The 27,675-nt window shown below is 41.4% G+C and overlaps 1 protein-coding gene across 4 annotated transcripts in view; it reads right to left on the reverse strand.

Annotated features, from left to right (window-relative positions):
- Positions 1–27,675, reverse strand: part of ARHGAP25 (Rho GTPase activating protein 25) — a gene marked incomplete at both ends in the record, with an annotated part of 74,851 nt that overhangs the window by 40,720 nt on the left and 6,456 nt on the right. For all 4 annotated transcript variants that reach the window (XM_084235558.1, XM_084235561.1, XM_084235560.1 and 1 more), the window contains one exon: positions 2,249–2,448. In XM_084235558.1, the coding sequence (XP_084091684.1) occupies positions 2,249–2,448 (200 nt within the window). The remainder of the gene's footprint in view (positions 1–2,248; positions 2,449–27,675) is intronic.

The following is a 27,675-nucleotide window of genomic DNA, read 5'->3' on the forward strand; positions in this document are numbered from 1 at the left end:
TTTTTGAATCTAAAATGAGTATTGGATTTTATCAAATGCCTTTTTCAGCCATATCTTTAGGGATTGTGTGGTTTTTCTCATTTGACTTATTGATCTCAACCTATTGATTTGACATATTAATAGATTTCCTAAAAATAAACATACCTGTCATCCTAGAAGCTTTGCCTAATTATCCTAGAAGAATTTAATCCTGACAGGACTTTGAGTCCTGTGAATTAAGGGAGAAAAGCTACGGCCTTCAATAATTTATTTTATACTTTATCAGCTTATGCTTTTATAAACAGTTTTTTTTTTTTAACACATGCTTCCTATTATTTGATCCTGTGACAAACACAAGACAGGTATTATTGTCCCATTTTACAAAAGAAGAAAGTTGGGTCCAGAAAAATTTTAAAATTACATGGTCAAACAGCAGTCGAGGCAGGAAAAGAACACAAGCTTAAACTTAATGTATCTCTCACCCTCAATGCTGCATGAAAGTAAAGCCCACCAAGTTGCCCTTTCCATTGTTTGGGAACATGAAAGCATTATTGCCATCTCCCTTACTTTCTGCAGATGGGAATATTTCCTGCATCTGCTAGAAAAGCACCAGTCACCCAAGTCTTGCCCTGCTTGACCCTCATAGTGCCTGGTTTATACATAAAGTGAAGGAAGTCTGGTTACCATGCTTGCACAGGAGACTGGGCAAAAACCGGTCTGTGGTGGGTTCTCCCGTCTCTTTAGTGACATTCACTAACACCCCAGCCCTTCAATGAAGGGTTTGGTTAACCAGGTGCTGCTGATGTGTCACAGTCCCTCAAGCCTGCCCTTAAAGAAAACAGTCCTCTTCCAAAACAACCTGTTCATTTCCTTCCATAGCCTGTCATCCTCCCAACATTCTCACCCTTCTTAGGGGCTTTTTTCCTGGTTACAGAAGGTTCCAAAGTCTGTTTTCTCTACTAAGTTCCTTCTGTGCTAGCCCTCTTCCACCTGGTGGCCCCGAGACATCCACTTTGCACCTGGAATTCCACAGTCATTGTTGACAGCAACCCTTCTAAGTCTCCCACACCGCACTGACCTTGAAGACTCAATGAAGTGGGAAGAAGAAACCTCTGCCCAAGATTTGGGGTGAAAGGCTTCTCTAGCCCCATCCACTCCATCAGGAAATCCTGTTTGTCCTACTTTCAAAATATATTCAGAGTCTGATCATTTTCCTTCAGCCCATAATTCCCACTGAGATTCTAAGCATCATAACCTCTTACCTATATTACCTCCTTCCCTTGACCATGAATCTATTTTTGAACATGCTCATCTTTTTACAATAAAAGTCAAAGAATGTGTTCCTTCTCTTCTAAGGACCATGCTATCCTCCCCACTGTCCTCAGTGTAACTACCCAACTCCTCATGGGAGCCTATAATGCCCTTTGTAATCTGTGCCCTGACCAAGCCACCCACCATCCCGTATTTGACCTCATGTAATTCTTTCATTCCTAGCTCTGCCTCCACATTGACCATCTTGTTATTCCCTAAACACATCAGACATGCTCCACCCCTGGGCCTCTGTACTGGCTGTTCCTTCTGCCCTGGCTCTTCCCCAAAGACCTGCCTGGCTTGTTATCTTTCCTCCTTTGCCTTTGCTCAAATCTCCTCCTATTCAGGAGGTCAGTCTTTTAAAAATTGCAGCACTCTTCCCAATTCTTGAACCCACTTAGCCCATTCTATTTTTTCCTCATAGAACTAGTCATATTATAACAAACTCTATTCTTTTTATTGTGTTTATTTTCGATCTTCCACCCTATCTTCTAAGTTTCATATGGCAGGTGTTTTAATCTATTTTACTTGCTGATTTATTTCAAATACCTGGAACAGTGTCTGGTGCATAATAGCTACTCAACCAATATGTATTTATTTCAAATACGTGAAAGCCTAAAGACAATGTTCCTGAACCCAAATCCATTCTCTCTGAACCCTCATACTCTGCATCACCACGAAGTCCAGCCCTCAGCCTTAATTTACAGCCTTATCTAGGGGAACTCCACTGTGCTTATCTCAGGCCTTTGTGGAAGATGGTCACTCTCATCTTTGTACTCCATTTATGGATCTAACAAAGAACAGAGCGACCTCTTTCTCTCCAGTGGATGAGTGTCCAGTCCTAGCATGAAGGCTCCAGTGAGTCTATACACTCACTGCCTTTATGGTCTCTACACCTGCCTGCTGTGAGCCTGGAAAGGAGAGCCCTGGTAAGGGGGACAAATAGCCTGGTGGGTACCTGTGGCTTTGTGTCCTCTTCATCCTTGTAGTAGTAGAGCTGCTGTGCTCTCAGCACAAAGTATCTCTGCTGCCAGTTCTTCACGAAGGACCTCTGCTTCTTCAGCCAGCCCATCTTGATCGGCCTTTCCAGTGGGTTGGGGGTAGCAGATGGATGACAGGCCGCCATCTGCTCGCCGGTCATCACACTCCTTGACCGTGCTAAGGAGAAAAACAGACAGGCAGGCTGGCTGAGGGACATGAAGCAGTGTGCAAAGAATGGGCAGAGAGCGAAGAGGAACCCCCAAGGGGGCTGAGAAGCGGATGGGGCCCCAGCCAGTGCCGACTCAGGGGTCCAGATGTATATCAGAAAACCCCAGTGGCCTGCAGAGTGATGCAGGGGGCCTGCACCCACCAAGGGCAGGTGGAGCAGGGAAACCCGGCACCAATCAGCAGAGCAGCGCACAGGCAGTCCCACCGCAGGTGTTGGCCCCTCAGTTCTGCAAAGCGAAAGATTGGCTGGAGCCTTCGGAAGAGGAAGTGGCCGCAGCATCTGACAAAATGTGCTTCCTTTTTCCTGCGTGGGAGTTAGTATCTACCAAGTGAGAGAAGAAAATAACGCCTTGCTCTTAGGGCTCAGAGTGAGTCCCATGCTGCTGCAGCAGCGGCCGGAAGCTGCTGGGCATTCTTCCATAGAGGAGGAGGGGGCGTGTTCGCACTGACCTCCCCATCATAGGGTCCTTGCACTCAGACCCCTGGAAACCCCCAGGCCCTGTCCTCCCAGCCAGTGTGCAGGGAGTTGGCACTTCCTGAATTTTCCTGGCCAGTGTGAGTGCCGTTCTGGCCACTGCCCCCTGGCTGTGTTGACAGCACTTGATGCTGAACCGAGGCTCACTTGAATTGCCACCCTTCAGTCAGGCTGTCACACCCACGTCGCTGACAGCACACAAGCATTTGAAAGCAAAATGAATCTCCTAACAGAATGCTGAAGTCAAATTTGAATTCAGACCCCCCTAACCATTGTGTAGCTGGGCTTTGTTTCTCACATGAGCTCTGCCTGTCCCTGGATTAGGTCCAGGTCTCCACATCTTGTCTTCAGGGTAACTCCCACCCAGGACAACTTTTTCCTTCCCTATCTCCACAGCTATCTAATCATGTGCTGGGGGTCCCTCTGAGCCTGCCCTTTCTTCTTGCCTAACAAGTTCACCAGTGCCCTGGAAACACACTGTCTCCCGGCGCAGAGCTCCACGCTCACCAGTCCCTGGTGTCTGTATTCCTCTCCTTGTTGGGAAAAGTCTGCTGGCTCAATCCCTTTATTCTTCTTTTGTTGATTCACAGAACATTCCCAATATAGCTGAACTAAGTCAACTCCACCTTCATCCTGCTGTATTCACCCCATTAGAAACCAGTTCTTCATTTCCTGCTTCTTTCGTCATGGGAACGCACACAATTTCCTTGAGTCTCAGTTTCCTCGTTGTTAAACTAATAGTGGTCCCTACTCTGTGGAAGTATTGTGGACATTAAACAAGTTAATACGTGTAAACCACTTGGCACAGGTCTTGGCCCAAAGTAAGCAGATGGAACTCATGATTTTTATCAACAGATGACTACTTCCTACTGTAAGGGTCGAGGTCATCTCTGAGAGTTTCCTCAGCTCCCCTCTCTATTTCAAAACGTCGTTCTATCAACAAGTTTTTGCTCTTCCTTCATTCCTATCAATGATACATTGAAACAACCTCTTGTCCCCTTGCTTTTGATTCTTTCTTCTATCTCCTTTCGGGTCTGTGATTTCCAACCTTTCTTCATGTATACTTTCAAGTACCAGAATTTCATATGGCATTAAAAAATCTTCCATGGCCTTTAATTATATCCAGACTTATTCCTCTATTTACATGTTTTACCATTGAGCCTTGTATTGTTGTTCAAAGAGGACTCTGCCCTAACTGGGCTCCCTTGACCTATTGTGTTCCTGTCACATGCCCCATATTCTCATTGCTGGATGCCAGCTTACAGTCACCCTTCACCTCCTACCAAGGACCTGGAAATATCAGACTATGTTATATACCAGGGGTAAGAAATACTTTATTCAACCCCCATTGGACAGACGTCATCATAAAAGGGGATACATTCAGTTGCAATAAAAAGTAATTTGACATTTCGATGACAATTTGGCAGCATGCTGCTAAGAGTTTGCTTTATATCAGTGTGTACTGGCACCTCAGTTAAAATTTTTTTCTTAGGTCTTGCTCCTCCATTAACTGTTATTTTCAAGGTCTTCCACCTGTAGCTCAAAGAACAGCCACTGGGACTGATCATTTACTCTAAGGCTATGCAAATGAGCTAAAGGAAGCATGGGACTATTTTAGCAGGAATGCAGTGGGGGAAAAATGAATGAGAAGCACTATATACAGTTCTTCCTCTTTAGGTCAGAGGCTGTAGTATGCAGAGATGCATCTCTGTCTTAGAAAGAGGTCAGAGATTAAAAGAAGTTTTGGAGAAACCGGACTAGTGAGACATCTGGCAGATGCAGGGCCATTCTCCCTTACCTCAGTAGTCCAGCCTGCTGGGACTTCTGTGACCACCCTGCTGAAGTAGCATCAAATGTGGGGAGGAAGGGTACCCCTGCTAGAATGTACATAACAAGGTAATGTCAAGGGTTTCAAGGGTGATACCATCCTTGGAGCCAGCACAAGGGAGCAAGAAAACAGGTGGATGCCCCATGGCATCCATAGAAATTGTTAGGACCCACCTGGAAGATGGGAGAAACCAAAGGTCTCTAACAACACTGAAAATGTGCAACAAGGGGAGCAGGAGCCAAAAAGGCGCTGAAGTAGATTGATGAGAACTCAGCACAGAATTCAGTCATTGGGGTATGTTACCATTCCTACATACGTGGTATGACTATGGGCACTGGGCCATGTGTCACGAGTAACAGGTTGGACCTCCGCATTGCTGGACTTAACCCCAAATGCTGGAGACATGACAGCTGTGGCTCTCATGAGCCAGTGACTAAGCGTGGGGACTTTCAGTCCATATCAAGCTTTCTGTTACCTGGGCCCTCTACATTGCTCCTAGGCCTATCGTGAGAGGATCCAATGTCGGGGAAGAAGCTTCGTGGGTCTAGAGTGTGACTTACTTTTGCCTAACTTTCCTTGTTAATTCTTTTTCTTTTGAACAGTCTCTCTTCTTTGTGGGTGTGACATGTTCCCGGAAAAAGTAAACAAAGAAATCTGTTGCTATTAATGGAACTGTTTGTCATAATGAAAATAATAATCCTGATAAGCTTTGCTTGTAAGCCAGTCATTGCACACTGGGGGCATGTACCCAGACCTTGGGGAAGAAGGCCTGACCCATATGTGGGCTGGAAAAAAGGCTACAGCAGACCAAGGAGGCAAGGCAAGGAAGGACTTATACAGAACACACTGGGAAGTGGGAAATGAGGGCCTCAGGTGAGTCAGCAACTCCCCTTACTCTCACAGAAAGAGGAAGAACAAGCACCTAGCACTGCTCTGTGTAATAGAGTAGCCACTGGCTGTGAATAAATGAGTCAAAACACATTAAATTCAGTGCCTTGGTCATTAGCGGCCACATTTCAAGTGCCCCACAGCCCCACTGAACTGGACAGCACAAGGACATTTTTATCATCAAAGACATTTCTTCTAATCAGCAATTTCTGGAATCTGAATGTTGTCATTACTAAGCATGAGGCAAATTGGACCATAAAGGAGACACGGCATTGTATTAAATAGAGAAATCTAGCTGGAGGTTTCGGAGAAGTAGCTTCTGTGAAAGAGAAGTTCCACCTCGATCTGAGAAGCCACAGTGGCCATTTCTTGTACCTTAGCAAATAGGTCTAGATTAAAATACAGATTAGTCATGTAATTGAATTTTGTGTGCAGGTGAGGGTAGATATCACAAAGGAGAGAATAGAAACGGAAGAAGAGCCACATTCCCAGGCATGCCTTTTTGCCATAGAAGTTAGCTGCTTTTTGCCTCAAGCTGGAGTGAGAAAAATTAAAGAAGGAAGTATGAACAGAGAAGTCAACGGGGGAAGCATTATCACTTCCTTTCCTCATCATCTTCTGACCCTGACCTTGTCATCTTCTGACCTCGTCCTCTGACCTTGAGCCTCCAAAATAATCAGTCAAAAAAAATCTCACGGGGTCTACTTTTGAGATATTTCTTTTATCTGCTTTCATCTCTGCCCAGTTTAGATTTTATATTAGATAACTCTGAATATGTGGGAGATGGGAGCAGTTCACTCAAAGCTGTGGGAACTCTGGAAGTTATTTTCTCGTTCTGTGGAGATGAGTATTATATTTCCTGAGAACTGTATTTCAATTGAGAAGGGAGGGTGGAGAATTCACATGGCTTCACCCCAGACTTCTATCCTGGTCTGCAGATGCATTCTTCCAGTTGTCTGCAGTTTCTGGGTGGAAATCTAAGCTTAGCATGTTACTGGTGGAACTGCCCTTGCCCTCCAACCATTCCCTTGCTGGTGCTGACAAACACACCCGAGGAGCCTGCCTTACCTCTACATCTCTGTATGTGCTGAAAGTGACATCCTCCTATGAAACCAACCAAACTGCCCATATGCAGTCTTCACAAACAACCTCCCTCTTTCTGATCCAGCCTTCCTCTCTACCCCATCTGTTTTGGGGGCTTTTTATCCTCTCCTTGCATTTATAAAATCCTGACCTGTCTCCATCCTACTGCTCTCACCTCCATATCACTGATGAGACTGTTCGTAAAACAAATCCCATCAGAGTACTCTTCTACCTAAAAGACTCCAATGTTCCCCCAATACCTTCATCCTAAAAGATGAAGGTTGAACTCCCTACTATGAGGTTCAATATCCTTTGTGGTTTTCCTACTGCATTTTCACACTGGGTGCATGTATAAAGGCATGTTCTTCTTTTATACGCAGCCTGCACTTTACCCAGGACTATGGCTCTGCTGAAATATTCTCCCCACCTACCCCACCCAACCCCAATTCAACCTCTTTGAAAGTTCTTATTTATCCTTCGAAACTTACTTAAGGTCATATCTCCTATGAGATGCCTTCCAGGCAGACTCGGTTGCTCCAGGGGCTCTGCTCCCTCTTAATTGAGAAGTCATGTGTCCACTTGTTAAGAAGACAGTGACTTTGCCTTGGTGCTTGGGCCTGGCACATCCTTGTGTCCCCAGAACTTAACACAGTGCCTGACAAAGAGAAGGCAGGGTGACACAGCAGAAGGGCATAGGCTTCTAGATCTATAGCCTTAGATCAGCCTTAGGTGAGGTTCATTTTCCTCCTCCATGGAATTGTGATTAGATATATCTTGTGGTGTGGCTAGTTATTCATAATGACTATAGTGATTAGTAACAATGAGCCAATGTCCACATCTTAAAACATGGCATTAAATGTAGGCTAATGTTACTAACATTTTTGTCGTAGCAGGGACTCAACTTTATATTAAATGACAGCAAACAGGGAAAGGATGAAAGGAGGATAAATAAGGGGGGAAAGGAAAAGGGAAGCCTACTGGGACATTGTATATGATTCCAGGTATGAATCCCAAGGTCTGAATTAGGAAGGTGGGGTGGAGGGGGAAAGCTGGTGAGGTAGCTGTGAGGCTGAGCACTGCACCTCAGAAACTGGCTTCACAGGGAGGAGTTGGAAGAAAAGACTTCTGTGAGGTCTGGGGTGAGACACTCAGGTCAGATAGTCTTTTCTATCCATTCATTCAAGGCCCATTGGCTGAGCACTTGTCGTGTACCAGTGACTGTGTTGGGTTCTGGGATATCAGATGAGTCAGACACGGTTCCTAATAACTCACAGCCCCAGGAGACCCTTCCATAGAAGTAGGGAAGGAAATCAGATAACACAGTGGGTTTCATCAGGCAGGATGGGGGTGGTCCAGTACTGAACACAATGAAATGTGAGGGTGGACTGAGAGCTTTAGATGCCCTCAGAATTCTAGTTTTGATGGGGAAAGCCTGTCAGTTAAGAAAGAGGTCAGGAAAGAAAAGAGACGCAAGTGAAAACCAAGTCATGAAAATCTAAGATCTAAAAGTAACACAAAAGATGCTCAAAAACCAGAGAAAAGGCTGAGCACTGAGAGAAGTGTTTTATCGCTTGAGAGACTGTTGATAAGCTTAAATACAAGAGAGAAAACATTCCTGTGCTCCTTGGGACTTTGAGGAGAGCTTGCAGGTCTAAGTATTGCAGGAAGGAAGTATAGCTAGTAAATCCATTACCCCCAAAAGTTTGGGAGGAAGAGCAGGCAGCTGCTTCCTGGAAGGGGAATGAGAGTGGCTATTATCCTGTGCCAACCAAAGATCCAGGGCTGCTTCTTGCTCACTGCACACCTCAAGGACAGGAGCAACCTTGGGGTGCAGATGGTACCTCTGAGTGGAGAAATTGGCTCCTCTGTCTCTAGGGGGAGGGATGCAGCTATACACTAGGATACCTGGACTGGTGAGAGGAGCAACCACAGAATTTCAGAACTGCTCACCCTCTCTGCAAAAGACCCTCATGTAGTGCACATCTATACAATCACACATGCTCTGCAAGAGTTCCTTTAAGGGTATAAAGCACTACTCAAAAGTGAGAGGTCCTTTTTAAAGAAGTGTTCAATTTTTGATCTCAGTTCTCTCTCTCAGAGAGGTACATTTGACTACAAAAGTTAACTGAAGGCCTTATTTCCTCAAGAATAAAACTCTTTGTGCTTTATCACATGTCTGCAAGTTTTAAGATGCTAGAGCTATAAAAAGGTTCTTGAAGGCTAGGACCATATATTACTCATTTTAGCTTCCTGGGGACCCTCACAGTGTCTGACTCAGAAAAGTCACCCAGAGAGAATAAAGAGAGGAAGTGTAAGTGTGTGTGTGTGTGTGAGTGTGCGCGCGCGCGCGTGTGTGAAGGAGGGATAATGTTAAAATAAAAGAGTCATAGATGGCATGGGTTTTCTATAGCAAAAAACTTGTTTTCTCTCATTTCTTTACCAATTAATTTATTTGTCATTTCTTAGGTTCTAGGGGATGCACAGGGTTTTAAAAATAGAGGAATCTGTCTAAAACACCAAGCTTGGCACTTGTGGGGTTTAACATATTTACTGTGCACCCTGGCACACGCGTACCCCACACCACTTGTTGCCAGTGGCTGACCCGATCCCAGCCCCAGTTTTGATGGCCTGAGCACTGTCATAGTCTCTTGTGTAAGAGAAGGGGGATGAGTAATCAGTCATGATCCACAAAGTGTTTTGGAGAAATTTGCATCTGTTTGAGACATTTTTGCTGGCAAAATCAGGCTAAGAAAAAAGTGTGACTGATGGAGAATATAGAATGGAAGCTCAACATCAGACGGCAGGATTCCCAAGTGAAGGGACTTTTATAAATTTTTTTCATGCTCTTAGAGCAACATCTGGCCAATTGAAGGTTATTTAATATTTGTTGGATGAATAAAATATCATTTTAGAAAAAATTCCAGCCATCATCAGGCATTTTATATTTGACACAATAAGTGGCCGACTTACCTAGTTGTTAGGTTGCTGGGTCTGTTCAGTTGTACCCACTCAAGCATAAGATATGATCTGGGATCTGATAGTGACCAACATCCCCGATTTGTTTGTTGAAACTTAGCATGTGCCAGTCACATCAACGCCAGCTTCACTAGCTCTTTATGGAAGGCACCATACTGTCATCTGTTTCATAGGTGAGGAATTGAACTTCAGAAAGGTAAAATTATTGGCCCCAGTTACACAGCTGGAAATCTGCTTTCTAAGCCGAACATCCACCTGTAAGCCACACATCCCACAGAGAAGCACATATTGTAGTGGTAAAGAAAGGCATCTTCACTGGGAACCAGTGTGGAATTATTCACAGGATCAGAGAGTCAATGAAGCAAGAAGAGATGCTGCCATCCTCCTCTCGGCCAGAAATGAACCCACTCTCTCTCACCCACCATGTGAGACACCTGCCTCTGCCTCCATCAATTTTGCCCCAGTGTTTTGCATAAACCACTTTGTGTGACTTTTTCCATCCAACCTTTGCTCTGCAAAGCTCAGCGGCCTTGAAGAAATAGTGACAGAAAAAAAAAAGAACTGAAACCTCAAGCCCATCACAAAGGCTGTGTGGACACCCAACCGGAACATGGACTTATTAGGTAGAACTGCCGCACCTCAGCAGCTCTCTCTCCAAAGCGCATTTGAAGATATCTGAGGACTCTCACTAAAGCCAATGTGGCTGTGGGACAAGGAACACAACCTAACCCAGTGTGGGCCCAGCCCTCAGGCCACACCGCAGCTCAGGGTGGGAGTTGTACCTGGCAGAGGAGGGAATGGCTGGGGAGCCCTGTCATCACTGCCTCCTGGAAATGATAAACAGAGGTTCATAAACACTGGCCCACACCCTGAGTACATAGATACACTCACATCTCTCACACACCCACACAATCACTGCAGACCCTCAGTTATTACACTGCAGGAAGAAGAAAATTAGATGACTAAAAATCTCCCGGCTTGTTTTCTTTATCCTGCTTCCCTTTTACTTCTTCAACACATACCATCCTCATTTTAAAGCACCCACCACTCACAAAAGTGGGAACTTTTAAAATCTTTCCACTTGCAAAACCTGGCATTTAGATTTAAAGATAAATTTGTCACATGATTTTTTTTTTTTATTCTATGTTTCATTTGGTTGTGAAAAATGTTGCCCCTACAAAAGGACATAAACTATAAGATTGGGGCAGCAAAGACTTGCTCTGGGTACCTCAAATAAAATCACACAGCTTGACCAGGACACTGGCTTAGGGGACAACTGGATATAACCACGTTCAAAGAAATATCTAAAGGCTGTTCCCTGAACACCTGCATCCAAACTCAGGAATTGAGTGGGTTTAACTTTTTGTCTCCCCATGTTCTATACCTTGTAGAAACATCCTTCCTTCTTTGACAGGAGAGAATTTCTGTCAAATTTTGTTTTGGAAAGAGACATAGCATAGTTAGTTGTTCTTTTGCAGTAAGTGGTAAATATGTGGTCTCAATACGAAGGGGGAGAGGTGGGCAGAGACAGAGTGGGTGGAGATGAGGAAGGAAGGAAGAGAGGGAGAGAGACAATTGGCTTCCTGTTTCTTCTTGCAGCTTTCGAAGTTTTCAACACTCAGGCAAATTTGCTGGGCCTACGGACAGATAGCAGGGCCACCCCTCTGGGGTTCATTCTCTGGAGCTTGTATGTTTCTTACGAATTTAGAGTGAGGTTGCCTCTTATGAATGTGTGCCTGCCACTTGCAACACTTCACCAGGCCCTCTGCCTATCTTTGCATAACAGGAAGCCAAGCTTAATAACAAGAAGCTTGCAGAATTGTGACTGCTTCCTACTAAACACTCCCTGGGGCTGCCTCTTCCTCAGCATAAGGCAAAGTGGAGCTTTGGCAACTGGGTGGTTCATTTACTTCAGGTTGACAATGTAGCTGTTTAACTATATATGGAAGGTGACTGCCTTCCCGGACATCAGCATAAGGGCTTTGTATGGTGCAGGACACAGGATGATTAACCCAGTAAGCTCTTCTCCTGCTCATGTGGAATGCTGAAGCAGAAGCACAGTAGGCCAAGTATTGACCCTTCCTTCCATTGTTAAAACCATTCATTTTAGGTAAGCGGTTTTGCTTAGTCACTGGCATTTACAAAGGGCTCATTAGCATGATTTATGTATTTGTATTTTATAAGCCCAAATAAATTCTATGATCCCAGCGTTTCATGGTAGTGACCAGCCAGGACAAAACTCAAGGACTGGCACATGGGTCAAGCACCAGGTTTTGACCAGGCTATAAGTTTTTACCCACCCTAACAACGTCACTCCAGTCTGTCCCTAGGTTGTTATTGGTCTTTTGGAGTAGTGATTTTTAACACTGCAATGCTACTGAGAATGTGAATAATACACAGTTCTTGCAAGGAAATGAACCTTACTTGCAAGTCATGTTTCTCTTATCCTACAACCTGAAGAAATGATTCAATTAAAAATTTGGCAATTAGATTATGGGTAGATGATATCAATAAATTAGTTTTGTTAGGTGTCATTAAAGCAATGTGGCTGGGAAACTAAACATCCATGTTTTAAAAGATGAAAAAAATTAGACAGTATCTAGGATTTGCTTTAAAATAGCCCAACAAAGAAAGGAAAAAAGACAAAGACAGGGATAGATACAGCAGATGTGACAAAATTTGATAATTGTTAACTTTCAGCAATAGATAAACAGGAGGATTCATTCATTCTTCTCATTCTTCTTATCTATGTTGTTATTTAAACACTGCAAATAATACAAAATGTTTTTCAAGTTTCTACTAACTTTAAAAAATAGATTTGATTACGTTTAATTCTATTTCCCCCATGCATACACATCAACCATTGCCCTGAACTTCAACTTGCTCTTTTTCCCAGGCCTGCATTTCCAGACCTGTTAGCTACTCCTCTGAACATAGCAAAATGATACTACACAGATGTTATACCACACACGTACACATTCCCTCCCAGACAGACCCTGCCCTCCACTTCCCCTCACTGTCATTTTATCAGTTAATGAAGGGGAAAAACTGGGGGACTCCTGATGCTTCCAGTTATGGATAGTATTTCCTGTAAAGCAAACTTTTACTCAGTTAGTAGTGGTGATGGTATGTACATACACATACACACAATTTCCCAGGGTAGGGGAAGGAGGAGTAGACAGTCCCATCTTGAAAAGCAGCTGCTGCAAGGAAGCAAAGAGGCTCCATCTTGCCTGACAATTCCTTCAGATTGGGAGCAATGTTGAGGATATCTGAGATCTAGTACAGGCCAAAAGGAAAGTAATGTGACTTTTTCTCAATGTTTGCAGTGACAGAAGTTAGAGGAAGTGGTAGTGCATAGGCTACAGCTGCAGCACAGTAGATAGCCAACAGCTGATGACTGCTTTCTTGCCAGTGGTAGAGAGACAGACAGCAAAGTACAGTAAGAGGAGTATCTGACTGGGCAGCAGGAGACCCTGGTTCAAGTTTTGGCTCAGATATAAACTAGCTATGTCATTCTCTTGGCCTTTCTGAGCCTTTATTTCCTTACTTGTAAAATAAAAGAAAGGAAATAAAGCATCTTGAATGCATTTTCAACTAGAATTTTTTAATTTGGCCTATAAAATATCTTTCAGTCAACTACTTTGTATCATAATCTTGTTTTAGGTGCTAGGATTCTAATTCAGTTTGCCAGCTCAGGCAGGACTCCAGTTCTATACCAAGAATATAGGCCTCCCAAAGGCCTGTATTTACTGAATTGATTTAAAAGAAATGGACGTTGCCAACAACATAATCTAGGTGACTCTAGTTGGACTCATATGTTTTGGCATGCCCCTGCTTAGAGTGTTGTGGTTTTCAATACTAGGGTAATGAAGATCCCATCAGAAGTCACGGTGATGATATAAGGTTGGAGATACAAAGACAAAAGTCATACAATGATTACTCAAGGATTGACAGTGCAAGCAACTGTATGGCCAATTTGTTGTGGCTAATACTTTAGCTCCTGACTCTTACAGACCCTCATCTTCTGACAATTTCTTTCCAACTCAATCAGACTTATATGCCAAGTAAAATAAGTCAGGATGAGAATGCTTTCACTCATGTGTAGAATATAAAGAAACCAAGAAAATAAGCAAACACAACAAAACAAAGACAAACCTTAGAAGGTGGTTACCAGAGGGGAAGAGGGTGAATGTGGGTGGGATGGGTAAAGGGGTTTGATTGGTAATTAGCTCTTTGGTGACAGGCACGGTGTGGTATAAACATCTGTTGAGGTGTGGCTGGTACTCCTGAAACACATAGTGTTATAAACCAATGTGACCTCCATAAAAAATATATAAATTTAAAAAAACAACTGTAAGTACATCCATGCCCTTTCAACCAAGAAAATCTTGTAGTAATTTAGTTAAGTAGATAATATATGTATATTAAATTTATTTATGAGACATTCACAAGGTTTTAGTAAGAAATGTAAGCAATGAAATTTCCAGTGTGATTGAATGGGGATCAACAAATGAGTATGGTGTAGCCATAAAGTAGAATAATATATAGACTTAAAGAGGATGCTTTATTGGATTATAATGACAAGGGAAAATGTCATATTTATGTAGGTTAGATTAAAATTTAGGTAATTGGGTTAAAAACTGACTATTCCAAAATAGTTTGAGAAAGAAAGTAACAAGAGTAGGATCAGTGTAGCCTGGAGCTGTCATCCAGATATCACAGAAGCCACAGAAACTCAGTATATTTGTTGGTATAAAAGAGACAGGCCTTGGGACAAAAGGCAGAAGGAACGTCTGGGGGACCATGAGGAGTATTTTGAGGGAGCTCAGACAGACTTCTAGAATCCCCCGTGGTTTGACCTGATGTGGTAACTACCCTATTTCCAAATTTCCACTGAATAAGCAAAGAATTATTTCAGCAGTAATAAGGGGAAATGTGAAATGAAAGTAAAAGTAAAGAAGGATGCTTACTACCTGCTATTGTGTGGGGAGATGGGGATTTCTGTAAGATGTGGGATAAGCAGAGCTGAACTAAGCTCTGCCCACAATCCAGCATCTGTCGGGGAACGGAAGCCAGCACGAGGCAGGTCCTGCAAAGTCTGTACAAACACACCTGGAAAAGAGCAGCAGTGCCGAGGCAGGGAATAGATAGAGACCTTCAGACACCTCTGGTAGTGCTCCCAGAGCACAAGCCTGGCTGGGGCATGTGCCTTACAACTTACACAGGCCAGACCAAAAAAAAAAAAAAAAATAGTGGCTTTATCTTGCTGGCTCCTGAACCAGTTCACTGTACCAGTAAAATTAAAGGGCACTTTTTCAACTAACCTGAGGCTTCCACAAGGAGAAAACAAAAAAGAAACTTGATCAGAGTGGGTGCTACTCTCCCTAAACTGATGCTTCTTCAAAAGAGACACATGAGCTTATGGTATCACACAGCAATTCCACTCTTAAGAATCTCCTCTTGAGAGTGAAAGCATACACCTACAAAATTGCCTGTATGCAAATATTCCCAATAGAATTATTCATAATGTCCAAACTGGAAACACCCCAGAGTCCACCAAAGCAGGCTAGACCACTTGGCAACATGGTTCCAAAATAAAAAGGAATGAATATACACCATAAAATGTGATGAACCACAAAAGCATGATGCTAAAGTGAAAGAAACTGAATGCAAATGACAGCATATAACATAAGAAATACCCACGCATAAGAAATACCCAGAAATGGCAATGCTGGAAGAGAGAAAGCAGATCAGTCGTTGCCTGGGGCTGAGGGTGAGCAGCGATTGACAGTAAATGGGCATGAATATTTTCTGGGGTGATGAAAATATTCCAAATCTGGATTGTGGTGATTTATATACAATTATAAATATACTAAAACATCATTGAATTGTATAGTTACAACTTTATGGCATATAAATTGTGCCTCAATGAAGCTGGAAAAAGAAAGATCATTTAATTGTTGAACACACAAATGAAGAACCCATGGAGGAAGCAGGCATAAGCAAAAGTGTCTCTGCATCCGAAGTAAGGAAAAATTCCTAATACATTTTATTTTTTTTCCTAATACATTTTATAAAAACAATTTTATAAAGACTACAAACTCCACAAATGTTAAAGATGTGCCTGTTTTTTCATTTAGGTAGCCAAATATCAAGAATATTCCAGGAATGCACAGATACTTCAATATTAAGTAAATATTAAATGAATTATCCCATCTATAGGTGAAAAAAAAACTAAAAAGCCACACATTTTCAAAAGATTGTAAATTTACTTTTGATAGCATTCAACACTGGTTATTATTAGAAAACATTGTCAAAAATAAAAGAATGCTTTCTTTGATGGTAAATAATGTTTATCTAAAACCAATAGGAGAATTTAGAGATGGCTCCATGTTCCTAAAATTCCAGCTACTGAAAACTGAACCAATCATACATCTTAGGAATCAAGCCAAGCAAGTGTTTGGTGTTTTAACTGTGTGGGGGAAAAAATGCTGATGTACCAGTAAGTCATGTTAAGAAACAAAATAAGACAGAAGATCTCTGATATGTCTACTCTAACATGTAATTGAGGGGTGTGGAATGTGTAAACTTCCATTGCTGTGACATTTTGCAATTCTGCTAAAATAAAATTTTTAGGATTCAACAAAAGAAATCATTCTAAAATTCATGAAATTTAATTAAACAGAAAAGAAATCAATGTCAATGTCTTGCTTAGGGCTACTGATTTTTGAGGGAAATTTTTGAAATTTTACTTTTTCATCAAAATTCTGATATAACAGCAAATCTATCCATTTTAGCCTCTGCCTCATTGTACTTGGTGAGGTTTTGCCATTGACATCCTGCTGTTTCCTCTTCAAAGCTTTCAAACTTTATCAGCTATCTGAAAACAAAACTTTAGGGGGTTTCCCTTTTATCACCCAAAGTCTTTACAAAAATGTTAGTTTTTCATATGCTTCTGGGAGCCACACTGACATCTTTATCTGGACTGAGCTTTCTTAGGCTGACCACTGTCTGCTGTGTCTCTTTGTGGCTGGTCACCACTGGGCAGTTCTCATAGCCTCTACATCAAGTCTCTTGTTGCCCATAGAAGAACTGAACAAACATCATTCTTTTTCATGTGATTGCTTTAAGCCCATGGTCACTGAAGGATGAACTAAGCATTGAAGTCATGAGCACAGAAGCTGAAGAAGCAGGAAGTACAGGTGGACAAACAGGAAGTGGAAGGAAGGAAACGGAGAGCAGGGACATGGTGACTGACACCATGACACCCAGGATTCGCTCCCAATTCCCAGTCCCTCTGGCTGGCACCTCTTATAGGATAGGAAATCTTTTTTTTTTTTTTCCTTACATCATTGGTAATTTTTGGAGAGTATTTGGTTTCTCCCCTCAGGTACAGTCCCCATAGTTATCCCACCACCATAGCACCCGTGATCCATCACCATAGCATGGTCCCTTGTGTTCTTTGCTCCCCTGTTTTTTATGCCTTGCCTCCCTTACCCTGCTCTATGCCTCAGATCTATGGTTAGCTTGCAGGTTTTGTCTTTTTCCTGATCCTTTGTTTGATTTCTCTATATTCTGCACACAAGTTAAAACATCCAATATGTATCTTTTTCTTTCTGACATATTTTACTTAGCATAAGGTGAAAATTTATTTATAATGTTTGGGCTGGGTTTTGTTTTAAAGGAAAATTTTACAATACTCATTATATCCTCTAAATGGAGACTCATGAAACATAAAATAAAGAAACATGTCTTATAATACACTGGCATGGAATACATTTAGAAAAGTAATAGTATGTATTTAATGTGAAATTTACAAAATGGAAGAAAGTATGTACTCAAGAATGAATCATATTTTTTCTCCTTCAACTCTTTACTCTGCTCTTCCCCTTATGTATCAACTCTGAAAAAAAGGCTGACTTTGAATCAGACCTAAGAGAAGTGGGAACTCAGACATAGCACTGCCTATAAAAACATCTGCTCCTTGAATAAGTGGAGAGATGTTTCCAAATACAAGTAAACATAGCTAATTAATTGGCTTGAATGTTAAATTCCATTGATATATAGCATGAGTTCTGTTTTGCCAGGGATGGTATTTTTTGAGGGGATGAATTCCCAGAATGCCATTTCTACTTGCATAATTTTGAGAAAGAGAATCCAGAATGACATTAAAATAGAACTGACCATTCCAATCTTGCAGCACTTTCCCTGCAAGATAAAAAATATTTTAGGAAAAAATATTTGATCTTTCAGAGGAGGCCTGAAGGGGGAAGGCTAAAGGCTCAAGTGACACAGGAAATCTGTGTTCCCAGTGCTGGAGTGTGTGGGTGTGTTCATGTGGGCAACATTGGAGAGGAAAAACAAAAGAAAATGTCTCTAAAACATTGTAGTCAGGAGTTGAATAAGAGAGTTGGAGTCTGTAATATTTATAAAACACATTTGACATCTACAGAATTAGGATTATCAAAAGCAACTTGACACCAAAAATGCAATCGATAAACTAAAACATGGATATTGGTCTTCATGAAAATTAAAATGTTTTCCTCTATGAAGGGCACTAAGAGAATGAAAAACAAGCCACAGATTGGGAGAAAATATTTGTAAATCATCTAACAAAGGAATTATATATATATAAACAATAAGAAAATAAACAGATCAATTTTGACAATGGGCAAAGTTTGAAGTAGACATCTCATTAAGTGAGAAGATGCTAAACATCATCAGTCATTAGGAAAATATAAAGTCACAATGAGAGACTACAACAAACATATTAGTATGACGAAAATAAAATTTGAAAACTAATAGTGTCAAGGTCTGATAAGAATGAGAAGTGACTGAACCTCTACCCATGGCTGGTGAGAATACAAAATGAGGTACAGCCATTTTGGAAAACAGTTTTGTAGTTCTTGCAAAGTTAAACATCCATTTACCTAAGACTGAACAGTTCTACTATTCAAAATTTACCTAAAAGAACTGGGATCTTATGTGTTTACAAAAATCTAAAGGAAGGTACTTATAGCAGCTTATTCTAAATCTCCAAAAGCTAGGAGCAATCTCAACTTGACCTTTCAACTGGCCAGTGGCTACATCCAAGCAAAGGACAAGAAGGACAAAACTATGGATGCAAGCAATAATGTAGGTGAGTGGCAAATACATTATGCTGAAGAAAAGAAATTAAACTCCAAAGGCTCCAGACTGTCTGACTCCATTTATATGACATTTTGGGAAAAGCAAAACTCTAGGGATGAACAGCAGATGAATGGAGTGGTTGTTCAAGGTCAGGGTAGGCAAAGAAGTGTTGGCTAAAGGAGATGGCAGGAGAGAGAAGGCTTTCGAGGGATGGAACTATTCCATGTCTCCAGTGTGGTAGCTGTCACGTGACTGTGTATTTGTCTAAACTCATATAACTGCAGTTCAAATGAGTACATTTTACTAGATGCCAATTTCAAAAGTTTTTTCATCTGTTCACATTTGTTGCATGTGTGTTACACAGAACTGTCTGATATTCTCTCTTCCTCCTGAACTTTCAATGTTTTTGAATTAATTCAAGTGCTGAATGAAAAGCAAAAAAGTTATATATACCATCCCTTGAGACTTGGGTAAGGTGAGTGGTATTGGCATCAAAAAACATGGGAATACAGGAAAGACCAACATAGCAAGCTAAGTCTCCCCAGATCATAAGGGGACCAGGACCCCAGAACAGTGGGTGGTGCCCCTTCATTTAGCCTGTCCCTTTTATGGGGGCAGGGAAGGCCATGGATCATGGACTTTCTTCACATAAGTGTGGATTTACTGCTGGAGACACTGCTGTCTCCAGCAGTAAATCCACACTTATGTGAAGAAAGTCCATGATCCTCACCCAAATGCCTCATTTAGGTGTTCCCAACAAATAAAGGAATGTAGCCAGTGGGGTTTCCTCCCACAAAAGCCAATCTCTTAATTCCAGCAGTCCTGGATTTTAGCATCAAGATAGTACAGTGTTGATGAGTTAGTAGGATTGGACTCTGCAAAGGAGTTCTCTTGTAGAAAGTAGAATAAAATCCTACTGGGTTTTATTCAGGACACTTAATATCCAATTCTGGTTCTGCTGTAACTTACTGTGTTCTTATTTGTCTTCGTCAATGATTTTTTTTTTTTTTTTGGCTGCAAGAAACAGATGCTGAATAAGCTAATTTAATAAAAAGAGAAAGATGGATGTATGGATGTATATATGTATGCATGGGTGGATATATTTATAGACAGATGATAAATGGATCAGTGGTTCTCAGTTAAGGGAGGTTTTATCCTCCAAGGGACTTCTGGCAATGTCTAGAGACATTTTTATTTGTCACAGCTGGCATATACCATCCCTTGAGATGACATCAAGTGGGTGGAATCGAGAGATTGTCCAGGACAGCTCCCAACAAGAAAGAATTTTCCCCAAAAGGGAAGAGTGTTGAGATTGATAAACCATGATATAAATACAGACACAATATGTGTCTATATGTATATGTATATATATTTAAAATATGCATTTGCGTGAATATATAATTTTTTAGGAATGACATTTCCAAAAATCCAAGGGAATTTTATAAAGTGGCTCAAGAAGAGTAGAAATCAAGTTGGATTGAGCAGGTCTTGAGTTCTTAGCAGAGTTAAGGGCCTTTCTTCTGGTACCCTGTGATGATTTGCAGAGCTCATTTCCAAACGCAAGTCTTCCTGAATCTCACACTGAGAGAAAATGAGATAGATACAACTCGAGTCAGCTGTCACCCTACTCAGGTTAGCTTTGTCCCCAGGGCATTTCAAAGGTCAAGCATAGCGCCACCCATGGAGATTTGGTTGGAAACCCTCTGAGAGAGGAGTTGGGAAAACAGCCCCAAGAGGCTGATGACATTTATCAGTAAAGTAATAATAGAAGTACCTAGCCTCTAAATCCTACATTAAATAAATAAATGGACCCCACATCACTTGGAAGTGGAAACCACTGTTCTCCCCCTGAAATGGAAGGCATATTTTTTTTCTTTATCTTAAAGAACAGCTTGAAATTTTTATACTGCTACCAAACACATGGAACCTCAGCTTATGTTTCACAATTTGCACAGCTGATTTCATGAACTGCTGTAAGTCATGCTTATTTATGACATTCCCAAATTTTACCCCCCTGAGAGAAGTCAGAACATAGAGGGTAATTCTGTAATCTGTATTTTGTGATATAAGGACCAAATGAAAAGATAGAAATTACAATAAAGCCATGCACCAACACAATAAGTAGGGTCCAAAATTCAATTGCTTACTGCACACAATCACATTAGTTTGAAGCTAATGAAATGGTTCTCCATGATTGCCAGCAGGTAGCCCCAGAACTCTGGTTGCACCAGCCACACATCCCAGCTTGGGCTGAGTTTGCTGCCATCTGTGGCCAAGTCAGCTTCAGTTTATGCATCAACAGGATGCAAACAGTGGCTGGCTGGGACCTACTGTTCTGCCACAACATTGTACAGAAATGAAGAATGACATAAATATATATATATATATATTATAATAAAAAAGAAGCAATTCTATTATTTTCCCAGTTATAGTCACCCTCCTGCTGGCAAAGGCCAGGAAGACTTGGCCAGAAAAAGACTGAGGACAGAGACCCTATGTAATTCCACCCAGCTTTCTCTTTTACTGCAGGAAAAGAGAAAAAGGATATAAGTCATTTGGAAAGGAAAAAGGGTATAAGTCATTTACTCATCCCATTATATTTGGGCTAATTATGGGTTACTCACTGAGGGGTTTTTCTATACATGAAAATATTAGGTAGTGATCTTAACCATTGTAAGATTACAGGCCTTTTTGAGAATCTGCATGTGAACATACAATTTTTCAGGCAGTTTTAGGAGGGTTATGGGATTTGTGAGGCCAGTTCATGCACACAAAGGGAAGGACACTGAATGTTGGCATGATGCAGATGTTGGTTGGGTATTCTATGTATAAGCATGAGTTGCTTGGAAATCATTTGGAACAGAAAGGAAAGATGGTGGGACACGAGAAAAGGAAGAGGAGAGAGTAATAAGGCCATACCATCTTCCAGAATGTACTAAACGCCCATTTGGTTCTTTAACCACATTCATTCATGTTGCACATCCTCCACTTTCTCTTTTCACCTTTAACATTAGGGCCCTAATTTACACACCTGAGTTATTCCTGGCTCTTCCTAGTCCCCTCCCATTTCTATCTTATGTCCTTTATCCTGCTAACCAGCAGTGAGGCTTGAATTGGGAATAAGAAGTCTGGTTAGGATTAGGCCAGCGCCCCTGGATCACTGAGTGAGGTAAGTCCTACACCCTCTCTAACTCTGAATGAGGATGGATGTTCCTTAATCCCTTTGGGGATGTTCCTTAAACCCTTTGGGGATGGAATGGGAGACCATAGAGATGAAAAACATGGAAAGAAAAGTGGTCTACAATTTGGAGAGCCTCTGATGTTCTAAAAATAAGTGCTTCTAGGCTACTCCAATTCATGCTTAGAGCAGGTGAAATACCTGTCTTGACAGCAGGTCCTAAAGTTTGCTGCCTATCTGTTCACTTAGCATTTATCAGTGTTTAATTACGTTGACTGCAGAATGAGAAGCAAGTCCACCACTTTTGAGAACCTGTGGCAAGAAAAGAAATGGTGGTTTCTGTCCCACACACCCTGTTCTTACCACCCCTACCTCCATGTCTCACAATGAGGAACCTCACACACCAATGTGGACACTCCAGCCCAGACACCTAACCTCTGTTCAGACATTCAGGAGACAACCATTGAGAGGACCCAGGGAAACACAGCTCTGGCCATCTATGTTGGGCATTTCATAGTCCCAAGGGGTATAGAAGGCAAACAGGGTACAGGCTCAGGTGGGCACATCCCTTCGACCAGATGTCTGGCACTGTGAGTCTGGTTGCACCAGACTTCAAGTGGGGCGAGAAACAGCCAGAGCAAGACCATAAAAGGATCCCCTAAGATACAGGCCTCTGGATGGAGCCCTCTGGCCCGGTGCTAATTCCTGCATAAGGCATTAATAAGGCATTAATTTTGGAGGTGTAGATGTGAGTAGGTAGAAGCATTTGGTGGGAGGAAAATCATATGCATATTTTGCATCATTCAGTTTCACTTGTTTTTCTCTGAAATACAAAAATGAGAGTGATGGCAGACAGAGGTGTTAAAGAGGTGTTAAAGGAGAGAAAACATTTTAGGGAAAAGGAAAGTAAATTTGCTAGGTGGGTGTACTGTTGTGGACTGGTCTGGCTCTGTCAAATGCCCACCTGAGATGGCTGTCAGGAACATCAAGTAATTCCAGGCAGTTCAGGATATTTCCAAGGATATTCAGCTGTTTAGCTACAGGCATCAACAAGGTGAATGGCTGGCTTCAAAGAGGGTTATGGGCTTTCCAGATTGTTCTGACTGTGGGAGATGGGGGCGGAGGATTTAAGGGTGTTTGTTTAGTGGTTCTACAATGCCAGAACTAGAAATCTATCATAAGGAGGGTGTAAATGGGATGATTGATACTGAAAAAGTGGTTAAACCAGTAGAATGTCAACTGAGGAGGTGACAGAATTGCTGTAGCAGGTGGGCTGGCACATAGGTTGTGGTGGTCACAGAGTGGGAAGCCTGAAAGTCAGATTTCAGAGATGGTATGATTATAGGGGATGAAACAGTTTTATTATAACTATGAGCAGCTGACCTGCTAGGCACAAAAAATATTGGAGATAAGGTCATCCAAAGAGAGATATAACCAATAAAAAAACAACAATAATGTATTGCCAGACACAGTGCTAAATTGTTTTTACACACATTATTTGATTGTATAAAACAACCCTGTAAACAACCCTGTAAACAACCCTGTAAAACTACTGCTCCCATTTTTCAGATGAGGAAACCGAGGCACAGAGTAATTAAGTTTACTCTTTCAAAGTCAAGTTGGTGCTAAACTAGCTGAACTAGCAAACACACACACACACACACACACACACACACACACACACCCTAATCAGATCCAGCTTCTTAGGTAACTCAAGAGTTGTTTTGTTTGTTTTCTTTCAAGAAACATTTTTCACCTGGAGCCTCAATTTTTGTCAGTGAAGACACAAAGGTGACTAAATTATCAGTCTCTGTCATTATAATTCTGGGCATTTTAGCCTACAGAAGGTTAAGATATGAAGATAACTGTGTTCATTGGAGTTTGGTCAAGTCCAGGGCTTTCTGAGGGACATAGGAAATTGACCTAATTTAGGTGTAGAATTGCAACTACACTGGCTGACGGCGCCCTCTCCTGGTGCCTAATCAGAATAGCAATCTGGGATTGAAAAAGATATGTGGTTTTTTGAGAAGAAACTATAGACTTGAATGAAGCAAAAATCTTATCCCTTGTATATATTTAGGGGCTATGACTTCAAGTGAGGTGAGGAAAACTTTAGTTACAAAATAAGTCCCTTGGCAGCTTTTTAAATGTCACAAAATGGCAGTTACATCACTTACAGAACTTCTGTAGTGAGAGCCCTACTTATCTCTCAGTACCTAGCTTTTCAATGAGACTGCAAGCAACTTGAGATCAAGATCTTGATTTTTTTTTAATCTTCTTACATCCTAAGCCTAGTACAGTCATAGCAGGTGTTCAATAAATATGTCAACCAGAATAGAAGAAAAATAAGCAAAGTGTTAAGATTTCACATAAGAAGGGGAAACTAGTCCTGTTTGGGCAATTCAGGGGGGTGTTCAGCTGGTGGTCATGGTGATACAGAGGGAGGAGTGGAGTTGGAAAAAAATTCAGAAAGTAGAATGAAACACTTTGGGACCAGATATATATTTCACCAGGGCAGGATTTTTGGTGATGTGATTCTGGAAAGGAGCACTCTGCCATATGACCAACAGGTGTGGCTCATGATCTTTCCAGAGGAAGTAAGTGCAAAATAAAAAAGTTCACAACAACTAATGGAGGAAGATAGCTTGGCAGAGTCAGGCAGGTGGAAGAAAGCATATGGAATAATTTCTAACTGTGGATACTAGAAAAAAAAAAGAACAACAATTTTGTGCTTAAAGAGGTTTCCCATAATTTCACTCTTAAACTAAACTATATGACCTTACTGGAAATGCAATTTAAGATGTGTACAAGGCACCCCTCAGAATGATGGTCTTATTTTCTTAAAATACCTTATTTTCTCAGACACAAAGCACAAGGACCAGAGTGACTTTCCTGGTTTTTATACTGATAGTCTCATATCCCAGGAATCCCCAAGCCCCATCTATTCTGGACAGAGGTCACCCTCGCTGAGCAGAGAACTCAAAATGACTTCGAGTGAGACTGGTGCCAAAATGTAGAGAAAACAGGTTGATCTCAGGATCACTGACAAAGAAGCTGGCTGATATGGACTGGGGTTGACAACTATGTTCTGTGCTGTTATCGTCTTAACTTTGAGTTGTGTACAGTGAGAAAATGGGTTTATGGCTCCTAATTGACCAGGCACATAGAGCAAAATGCAGGACAGTTAGAGGGGAATTATGCACTTACAAGAATCTTGGTGCAACGGAATGAGAGCAAGGAAGATGGAAGCCTCGTCTAGAGAGTCCTGCTGTCTCTTCACATTTGTATCTAATAAGAATGATCTGAAAATGAATAGTAGGTCATGTACAGGATGCTTACAGTAAACTGAAAGCGAGTCTGTTGCTGCTGTAACCCACATGTAAGTGATTACAGGCATTCAACATTGGCCCCAGTGAGACCCAAACAAACAACTTTCAACCTCACTTCAGTGGCCAGAGGTCCACGTGACAGTGGGAGATGTTAGTGGCTGCAGAGGAAGTAGCTCCTGAGTAACAAGGGAGGGCCTTCCAGGGAGTGCACCACTCAGTCACTCATTTCCAGTGCAAAGCAAGAGAAGTTTGAGAAACTTCTCCTCACAGCACATGGAGACACTGACATTTCAACAAGAGACCTTCTACAGGATCCTCTTTACCCTTATTGGACAATCACAACTTGAGTACTTCACTGAGTTAGGAAAGAAATGCAACAAATGGGCAAAACAAGAAGAAAAGGAAAAAAGAAAACCTACATGTCTATGTAAGCATAATTGATAAAATTAAGGGTTACTCATTGAGAGTTTAGAGGTCTTAAGAATAAGAACCTAGACATGGTTTGTGAAATACAGACCAGTTGTTGTGGACAAGGGTTGACACTGGGTAGGAAAGTGGGTCAGCAGATACTGTAAAGAACATATGTCTAAAGAAAAGAAAGAAGAGCTAAACTTGAACAAAACAACCAAACCCTGAGCACTGCCAGTTATGAGTTTCACCAATGACTTGGTTGGAAGGTGTTGATATCAGACCTGCTTTGTAATTATGTCCATGATGATGATGAGAACTAATGTTTGTGAAGCACATTAACAGTGTGTGCTATAGTGCTAAGGATTTTACAAAGACCAGCTCTTTTACTCCTCCCAGTAACCCCATGGGTTAACCTATGATTATGCCCATTTTACAGGTGAAGAAACTGAGGACCAGGGAGACATAGCCCATAATTAGTGATAGTGGGATTCAAATTTAAACAATCTGACTCCAAAGATAGCTTTCTAACAACCGTACTGTTCATAGTTGGCTCATTTTATGGCAGCTAGTTCAAACTTTGTCAGAATAATCTTTTCATAAGTGTTATGTATTAATTTTAAAATATTAAAAACTATTCTACATCACCGTCAGACACTTCATACTATAGCACTTCCTCTTTCAGTTTGAAACTCCCAGACTAACAAGGAAGCATGCAAATGGCCAGGACTCTAGCTGGGGAGAATCACCAGCCTTATTTGGAACTAAGATCAGTGTATGCACATTTTGGTGGGGGAGGGTGGATAGTGTAAGTTTTAAGTAGGAAGCAGTGGATGTCACCTCTGTCTGTGAGATGTTCATCACCATCCTGATGAACATGAACATCTCACAGCTTATGGAGACTTTGTGCTGGCACCTGCAGTGAACTGCCCCCTTTTTTTTGAAAGAGAAAAATACGGGTGAGAGGGTGCTATCAGCATAAAAAACACAACATTGAGAATGTTCCTTGAAAAGGACCTATTATATGAAGGAAACAAATAAATGTTTTATGAATAAGTGAATGAAATAAATATGACCAGCCTCTATGTACTGAAGTTACATCATCTTATGTAACTCCAGGAGAAACATGTGCTTGGTCATAGAATTGTGTTTTCATTTATAAGCTTAAAAGGACATTTTTAGAAAGATTGTAATGCTCAGTTACTCCTACTAAGTATGACATCTACCCATCGTTTATCTGAGGAGTTGTTTAGTAATATATTACAGATTCTAGCACTCTCTTCTTAAAAGAAAGGAATTAAAGGGGTTTTATATTGAAATAGAAAACTCACTTGCAGTGAACACATGCATTTTTTCAAAGACAAAAGAAAACATAGTGTGCTCATAGGATGAGTGCCATTGCTGTGATTGATCTACAATTCAACTCTGAGCACACTGGCAGCCAAAACAAAGAGAAACCCAGAATGCTACGTCACCAGAAACAAGAAAGCATGCCAGTCCCTCAAAGGAGACAGGTTTTCTGAGCACTGAATCCTCCACTAATTTCTTTATTCATAGAGAGTTACACACAGGACTCACTGGCATTGTCTATTCCTTGTTCTTATTTTACAACCCAATCAGAAGCAGCTATTATTAAATCATTGCTTGCTGGAACAAAGCATAACAACAAAGTACAATTCAGTGAGCCCATTCTATGGGGGGACTAAAATAATGCAGTCTGAATACAATTGCTGGTTTGATCTGAAGTTAGAAATGAAATTATCTATAAAAAAAAAGGAAACAGGTATTTTACTGAGCACATGCATATATATACTATGTGAATGAAATATTCTCTTCCTCTTAATATATGAGTTGTTAGTCTTATCCTTAAACAACTTGC

Source organism: Talpa europaea (assembly GCF_964194135.1).
Source record: "Talpa europaea genome assembly, chromosome: 6".
In the NCBI taxonomy this organism is placed as follows: domain Eukaryota; kingdom Metazoa; phylum Chordata; class Mammalia; order Eulipotyphla; family Talpidae; genus Talpa; species Talpa europaea.